The sequence below is a fragment of the Sinocyclocheilus rhinocerous genome, unplaced genomic scaffold (genome assembly GCF_001515625.1).
Source record: "Sinocyclocheilus rhinocerous isolate Xijiao unplaced genomic scaffold, SAMN03320098_v1.1 scaffold3340, whole genome shotgun sequence".
Taxonomy (NCBI): domain Eukaryota; kingdom Metazoa; phylum Chordata; class Actinopteri; order Cypriniformes; family Cyprinidae; genus Sinocyclocheilus; species Sinocyclocheilus rhinocerous.
The window spans coordinates 234,761-243,743 of record NW_015645073.1 but is presented as its reverse complement, the minus strand read 5'-3'; the positions used below and the strand labels follow the sequence as shown (position 1 = coordinate 243,743).

The 8,983-nt window shown below is 35.9% G+C and overlaps 1 protein-coding gene across 1 annotated transcript in view; it reads left to right on the top strand.

Annotated features, from left to right (window-relative positions):
• Nucleotides 1–8,983, top strand: part of LOC107705473 (protocadherin Fat 3-like) — a 171,035-nt gene that overhangs the window by 114,325 nt on the left and 47,727 nt on the right. Inside the window, exons 5-9 of the mRNA XM_016508783.1 lie at nucleotides 332–393; nucleotides 1,590–1,907; nucleotides 3,015–3,228; nucleotides 5,096–5,164; nucleotides 8,339–8,478. Of these exons, the coding sequence (XP_016364269.1) occupies nucleotides 332–393; nucleotides 1,590–1,907; nucleotides 3,015–3,228; nucleotides 5,096–5,164; nucleotides 8,339–8,478 (803 nt within the window). The remainder of the gene's footprint in view (nucleotides 1–331; nucleotides 394–1,589; nucleotides 1,908–3,014; nucleotides 3,229–5,095; nucleotides 5,165–8,338; nucleotides 8,479–8,983) is intronic.

Sequence of the window (8,983 nt, the reverse complement as noted above, 5' to 3'; positions counted from 1 at the left end):
TATATATATATGTGTGTGTGTGTGTGTGTGTGTGTGTGTGTTATATGTTTTTTAATTTAATAATTGTTATTTTTTTCATGTGTTTCTATTAGTGCTTTTGTGATGAAATAAAGACTGTGTACCACAAAGCAGTGGCAAGTAAACTACTAAGTTGCTGCATGCATCTAGTCATTACTTTCAGTGAAGTTCATCTTGAAATGAAGCAAATTTTGTGACTTTAAGGTTGTGAAACTTAAATCACTGTCATTACTTGTAGTTAGAGACTATGAGTGGTTGGGTCAAAGGATATTTATAAAGCGCCTGCTAAAACGAGTGATTTTGTGTTTTGCAGGTCTGATTACCACAACCTCTCGGAAACTGGATCGTGAACAACAGGCTGAGCACGTACTGGAGGTGAGACACACTCATGCTAACCCACGTTCACACACAGAGCTGCGATCCATGCTAATTTGTACTCCCTCCAAATTGCAGATCAATTTTGTGAGAGACGGGAGAATTACGACAATTTTCCCTTCATATGAACGCAAGATTATCGACGTGTTCTGATTGAGTCCTATAGACGCCTGTTTGAAATTCAAAATGCTTGCTCTGCTAGTCTGTTAGCATATGTTTAAGTGCCAAAGTGAATGATTTCGAGTGGGTGTTTTTGTGTTTGTAATAAAACCGATTTGTCATGTTGATCTTTTGAGAACGAACTTGTCACTTACCCGTTCACCGTGTGATCCCTTAACACCCAAACATTACACAGACCAAACGCCCCTTTAATTTATTACGACCCCCCTCTTTTTTCAAATTTATTGCTCCCTCTCTCTTTCTCTCAGACAGACAGATTGAATTTGTACAGGCGTGGCACAGTAGTCTGTGAAAGGAAATGAATAAAGTGAATTGAATTAATCGTTATGTTGTTGCTGCCAAGATGGGTGGCGCACACCTTGTCTTTTTTTTTTTTATTATATTATTTAAATGTTCCACAGCAGTCTTCTGATTGGCCGGTGGCCACGTGCGGATGAGCGATTGGCATGTTTGCTAATAAAAAAGAAAAATGGATCGAATGACAGAAACAGGAAATGAGAGAAAAGCAGAACATGGCTCATCATCACTCCATTCTCCGAAGAGAAAAATTATGTAGAAGATCAGATGCAAAGAGAATCTTATTTCTCCTTTCCTGTCCATCTATTGTATAATCGGGTTTTACCATGAATAGTAGTGTTTACTAAGGCAAGCATCTCTTATGCTATTACGCATGCTTCAAGTTTGATCTGAACAAATCTGCAACTTGCCCCACAATTAAATTAAATTGTGCAGCAAATCAGCATATTAGAATGATTTCTGAAGGATCATGTGACACTGAAGACTGGAGAAATGGTGCTGAAAATTCAGCTTTGATCACAGGAATAAATTGCACTTTAAAATATATTTACATACAAAACAGGTATTTTAAATTGTCATAATATTTCATAATTTTACTGTATTTTTGATCAAATAAATGCAGCCTTGGTGAGCATAAGAGACTTCTTTCAAAAACATTAGTGTTTTGAATGTGAATGTGAGTTTTATCCTCATGTTCATTGCTGTGGTTTTGTGTCCAGGTGACTGTATCAGACGGTGGTCCTTCTCCCAGACACACCACAGTATGGGTGGTGATCCATGTGTTGGATGTTAACGATAACAAACCAACGTTTCCAGAGAAGGTGTACCAGGTCCGTTTACCCGAGCGCACCCGTAAACAGCGAGGCGCTCCTATATATCGGGTGTTCGCCTATGACCAAGACCTGGGCGCCAACGCTGAACTTTCCTACAGCATCGTTGATGGCAACGAGGATGGGAAATTTGTAATCGACGCCAAAACTGGTGTGGTTTCATCGCCCAAGAAACAGTTCACAGCTGGAACCTATGATATTCTTACCGTGAGTCACCTTTGACCCTTGAGCTTCTGAATGAAGTTATGCTGCGTTCACGCCATATCGTAATTACCGTAATTTCGAGATGACAGCACATGACGTTCTACTCGGAGCTGTTCACGTCCTCGGAATTATGCTTTTCTATGGCAACACTATCAATGCCTAAACAGAGCCTGCGGTGGTCAGGTGGTATAGCGGTCACGTGGTACAAGTCGTAGCTCTCAGAAAACTCCCAGTTCACAAGTTGTAATTACGAGTTCTACGAGGACGTGAACGCTTATTACAAGTTGGAATCTCGTAATTACGGGAATTCCGATATGGTGTGAACGCACCTTTAATCTCGCACACGTATGTGATTATAATACGAAATAGTGTTTTATATTATGTGACTAAAATAAAAACAATACAATTATAAATAATAAAATGTAATTAAAAATAATAATAAAACAAAATAAAATAAAAAAGATTAATAAATCAAGACAAAAAATTAATAATATAAAATATAATGATAAAATAAAATAAAAGAATAATAAAAAGAATACCATAGAATAAAATAGAACAAATTAAGTTAATAATAAAAATAATAAAATAATAACAAAAATTATATAAATAGAAAATAGAACAATAAAATAAAATAGAAAAAATAAAATAAAATAAAATACAATAATGATAAGCTTGATAGACCATCTTGGTCATGCTGTTTAGAGCTGTTAGACCACTTTGGTAATGCACCAAACTACCTGACATGTTCCATAAACCAGCTTGACCACCTTGAAATGGTATGATCTATTTTTTTATTATTTTTTCCCCGACCTAACTGGAATTATATAAACCATATATATGTGATAGGATAAGAAATAGTCTCAGAAGTGTAAACTCAAAGATAATCATTTCCAGGTCTTGTAAAACTCTCAGCACATATAACAGCTCAATTCTCTTAATGAGGGAGTTGACATTTTAAATTCCTATTTCTTGTAAAAGGTTTGTTCTTTTGTTTGCATTCAGTACAAAGGTCAATACTGGATGCATTCTTCCATTTCAGTTCAGTCCTTTTTAATGTTCACTTGCCTGGTATTTTTGTCTTCCTGATGTGCGTTTAACCTCTGACTGTAGGTGAAGGCTGTGGATAATGGACGTCCTCAGCGCTGGGCGACGGCTCGTTTGCACATCGAGTGGATCCGCCGTCCTCCGCCAAGCCCTGTTCCTCTTGCCTTCGATGAGCAGCTTTACAATTTCACTGTCATGGAAACCGACAAAGTGGCGGACATCGTAGGCGTGGTGTCCGCTCAACAGCAAGGCTCCGCCTCCTTGTGGTTTGACATCACAGGTGAGTGCTTGGATGGGTTATGTTAATGTGATGATCTATGCAATTTAGATTACTTTATGGACGTGGAATTGCTGCAAAAGTGGATTTTTAGCATTTAGTGAAGGATTATGGCAAAATGAATCTCAGGGATTGGAGTTTATTGTAACACTGTTTAATTTAAAAACGATTTTTTTTTTTCAATTTTAAAACTTTTAAAATTTTAAATGATGTGTTTTTAGAAATAATTGTACTTTATTTATGATCAAATCCTTAAATATGTATATTATTTGATTCTTATGCTTAGACCAGATGGGTTATGATTACAGTTAGGTGAAATTAGAGTTGGTGGGAATGTTTGTGATTCACTGCATGATTTGTGGCATTGTATTGCTATGTTTTGCCATTCCACGGTCACCATGGCGATTGCTTGCCCTGTCTGTATCTATGGTGATATAAGGTTTGTATACACACAAACAAACGACTAATACAATGAATATTATATTATATTATACTATACTATTATATTATATTATATTGTATTACTTTATATTACATTACATTACAATCTATTACATTATGACCAAACATTCACTGCAAAAAAGTAAAAATGCACATTAATGACTTATACTGCCCTGATATATTATATTATATTATATTATATTATATTATATTATATTACATTACATAATATCAGTGGTTCCCAACCCTGGTCCTGGAGGCACCCCAACACTGCACGTTTTGCATGTCTGCTTAACACTAGAACCGCCACGGGGTACATTTTTACCCGTGGCTGTTTTTAAAACGTACATAAAATAGTTTTAATAAAACATTCAAGTCTCTTTTACTAAAATTGTGTGATTTACAATATCCTGTTGTTATAAACTGTTTAGATAAAACCAGATCAAAAAACAGGGCATTTATACCTATAAGCGCCAGCGCGGGTCAAATTTACCCGCTATATAATGCATGTATGTTCGCGCTGTCATTTTCGTGCTGCTTATGTTTTAACATAGTACTAGGCAACACCTTTCACTCACTGAATTAGCAGTTATCAGTTTCATAAATAAAGACAAAATGAGTAAAAGAAGGCGATTTATGAATGCTGAAGAGGTATAAGAAGCACTAACATGCATGAGCGATGGAGAGTCTGATGGTGAGGAGATAAGTAAAGCGTCCTGTTGGCTCAGCATCTGACGGCGATCAATATATCATATTTAGATGTTTTATCCAAATGTTACTCATAATTGTTCAAAATTTGGATTAATTATTTAATTTTTGTTTTGCTATTTCTATCGTGTATTGTTCGCTTATGTGTTGCTATTTATTCTAGTCTGCCTGTTTCCAGTGTTGGAGTGCCTCCAGGACCAGGGTTGGGAACCACTGCATTATATTATATTATATTATATTACCTTACATTATGACCAAACATTCACTGCAAAAAAGTAAAAACACACATTAATGACTTATACTGCACTGATATTTATTATATTATATTATATTATATTATTACAAAATATGTTAATTTGAATAATGTTTTACAATAATATTAATAAAGTTATGTTGACTGCGGATGTTATTGAGCTCCTGTATTTGTTGATCTGGTAGGCAATGGGAGAGTCAGGTTGCAGAATGCATGGCGTTTGGTGTTCAGATACCTTCTTGTTTGCTTCAGCAGCACCTGCTCTGCACTCTTTCGCTGCTCTGCCTCTTTTTTTTCCTCCTCTTCTTCTCGTTCTCGTTCTCTTCACAGCCCACTTCCTCTCCCTTCTCTTGTTTAGTTCTTTTATCCTTCGACTCTTCATTCTTTACATCAGTTGTTCTATCTCTTTTCCATCTTCTCTTCCTCTCTCTCACTCTCTCTCTTTTTCTAAATGCTTCGTATGGGAAGGTCCACGCTCTTTCCGTGAGATGTTCTATATACTCCAGACCGCTTGCGGCAGGAACTGTTCTACAGAAGGTATCTTTACCAGTTCAGCCGAATTCTTTTCCTCTTTTCTTTCTCTTAACTCTCTCTTTCTTTTGGTGGTTTCTCTCTTTCTCTTTTTATTCTGTGTTGTGATCTCTTCTTCTGTCTTCAACTGTCTGCCTGTCTTTCTCTCTCTCTCTGCATGTCCAGGGCTCAATGCTAAGGATTTTTTTCAGCCTGCCAATTTTTTTATTTTCATTTTCATTGGTTTTGAGCGATGTAAACTAGTCTATTACTAAATAAGGTTCTTACAACAACATTTTAGATACCAGTGAAATTTCACAATTCTCAATTCCAATTTTGTTACCATAGCAAAAACTAATATAAAGTTCAAACATTACAACAGAGAAGTAAACAGTCAGTAATAAAATGAGAACAGGTAACAGCACAAATCAGTACAATAGAACAGTGATACAAAGTAATAAACAGTGTTTTAAGTTTTTCAGGTAGATCTAACACTATATTCAGGTAAGACATACTACTGAAATTCAATAATCCAGTGTAAAATAGCACAGCATAGCTCTGTGTTAGCTCATATTCACTGTATAAATTAAATATAAATTAAAGCTACAAAAGTTATTCAGTCAAGAGCAGTGAGTGAGTTCCGTTTTTTCTTTTTGTTGTTCAATTTTCTCATTAGAGGACACAAATAGCAGCAGATTTATTAGGCGGCTGTCACTTTAAGACCAAATGCACGGATTCAATACACTGATATAAATGCAGGTTTTCTCAGGATCTTTAGTTTCACTTAAGCCGTAACCGACCAAAATGGTAATCTTAAATGAATTCTGTGTGCATCTTTCTGTTAAAGCGCCATAAAGAAACGGTTTTCTTTCGCACCTTATCGCGCTTTAACAGACAAAAATATGTCCAAATGCCAGTCTTGGAGAATTCTCTTTCGTGTCTTAAATGGTTTTAAATCACTTGAATGGCGAAAGAAGACTTAAAAACGTGTGCAAATTATAAACTTATGGAATGACAATTTCATCAACTTTCCTGAGCGTCTTTCACGCTAACACCAGGTAATAGTGCAGTCCTTATTATCCAGCCCTGATCTCTGTCTCTCTCTCTACCAGTCTTTCTATCTCGACCTGTCTCTCACTGTCTGTACGGTCTCTCTTTCTGCCCTTTTCTCTCTTTCTGTCTGTCTGTCTCTCTGCATGTTCTCTCTTCATGTGATTCTATTTGTCTCTTTCTTCTCCTGGCTTTCTCTCTCCCTCTGTCTGTCTCTCACTGTACTTATATAAGTTCAGCAGAACTGCTCTTGCTCTGTTGCCGTTTAACCATCAGCTAGCACTGCTTTCCCATCATCCTTTGGTGTTGTGCTGCATTGCTTTAACGTGATTGGTTGGGATGTGAATTTGAGGACGTGTTTTTTGATACAGATGTGCATTTTAAATGTGTGTTTGATATATTGCTGTATGCATGTGTGTGTGTGCGCTTAGCATTTACTTTTCAGTGGCGATAATGGTTTAATTTGTGCTTCCATCCATGTGTGTGTGTGTGTGTGTGTGTGTGTGTGTGTGTGTGTGAGTGAGTTTGTGTATTGTTTATGAGGTACCTAAAACCCTTCTGGCGGTCGTTGATCTGCGGCCTGATTAAATGCGTCATTAAACAGCCAATCGAGTGTGCATAAAGGTCAGGGGTCAACCCAGGGTTAGCTTGCCAGACGAGAGAACACTCAGGGTGGACAGCGAGGGTGGATGGTGATGAATGAAAGGTTGTGTAAGTGTGTGTAAGTGTATCTCTCCACCAGGTGTTACAGCAACAGGCGGCACGAGATGATTAATGTGCCCTGGGTAGAACAAGTGTGAAGAGGGAACATAACGCCCCGCCAAAACACACTTTCACCTCTGTTCACATGCATAGGGGTTCGAACACACTCATGCAACCTGATCTACGTCTTAAAGGAAAAATTCACCTGTAAATGACAGTTCTGTCACCATTTGCCCACCCTTATGTCATTCCAAAACTGTAGCCCTATGACTTTTTTTCGGCCATAGATGTTAGTCAGAATGGTGACAATGAAAGCAAATCGCATTAAGGGACTGAAAAAAGCATCAGAAAAGTAGTGCATATATGACTTGTGCATTATATATTCCAAGCCTTCTGAAGTCATGTTTTTGTGAGCAACAACAACAAAAAATGTTTTAATAGTTTTAATGGTAAAGTGTTTTTACAAATGTTTTAATGTTTAAATGTTAAGTTTTTAATGGCCATAAACTATCGTTGTCATTTTTGGTGGTGCTAGAGAATGGCAAAAGTAATCTTAATATAGGGGGAATTTAATACATACTATTGGCCAATAAATATGAAATATCAGCCGGTAATAAAAAAAAAAAATAATAATACAATTTAAAAATGAGACATATAAACTACTTTTATGGTGCATTTTGGAGCTTGACAGCCTCTGGTTTAGTTTGTTGTGTGAATAAGATCCGCATGTTTTTTGTGTTCCTTGGAAAAAATGTTTGGATCAATGTGAGGGTGAGTAAATAATTACAGATGTTTCATTTTTGGGTGAGCTATCACTCATAATCTAACAGCTGAATTTTGCCAATCTAAATGTTTGGTTTGCCTTTCTTTTGTTGCTGTTTAATAGTCTATATGCAGCTGAGGCGCTCTTTCCTCTTTGAGCGGAGTCTGGAGAGAGTTTTTGTGTGTATATGGGCGGTGTGTTTGTTAGACTGTTTGTGTAGGTTGTATAGAAATATAAAGACAGTCTTAGAAAATGGATAAATCATCTTTTTGTATCACTTTAGAGTGGCACACACACATGCATGTGTTACACAGAGTGTAGATGTCTGCATATATTGTGTGAATGTGTTGCATATGTGGAGTGTGAATTTGTGTTTTATATATGGATATATATATTGCATATGTTGATTGTGTGCATTTTAAATGTGTGTGTTTTACACATGGAGTGTGTGTTGTGTGGGTGTAATGAGGAAATCCCATCCTACTTATGTTTTGCACTTCAAAACCCTGTATCGCCCCCATCTGGTGCACATGAGTATTACAGTGGTGTGAGTTTGAATCTGTGTGTGGTATCTGTATATATTTGTGTGTGTGTGTGTGTGAGAGAGAGAGAGAGAGAGAGAGAGACGTATCCATAACGTATAGAGAGTTCTTGTGTTTAATCATGTTTTCCTGTTTTCATGTAAGGCGGTGATGTGGACAGTATGTTTGGCGTTGAGAAAGGCGTCGGCACTATCGTCATCGCTAAACCTCTGGACGCCGAACAGCGGTCGTTTTACAACCTCACTGTGGAGGTTACAGATGGGACTAATATAGCGTACACTCAGGTAAACACATGCACAAATAAATAAACTTTCACGAACACAAACATACTTAAGATACTCATAAAGCTCTGTTCCAAAAACATGATACTACTAATACACTAATGTATATTTATTTAATATTTAATATTAATATAAATAGTAATTATAATTTATTTCTCTCTTAATATTACACATTAATATTATATATTATTATAATTAATATTTTATGTATAATTAATATTTATAATCAGCATGCCTCCAGTCATACGCCATTATATATTAATATTCATTTATAATTAGTATTATAATCAGCATAGCTATCCACATGTATGCCAATATTTTATATTAATATTATATATTAATAACATTTATTTTATTCATATGTAATTAATTTGTATTTATATTGTTTCAAATTTTCATATTTATAATAATTCATAGTTATAATCGGATTTTTTCTTCACTTGTACGCCATTATTTTTTTATTGATATTATATATTAATCAAATTAATATTTTATTTATATATATGTA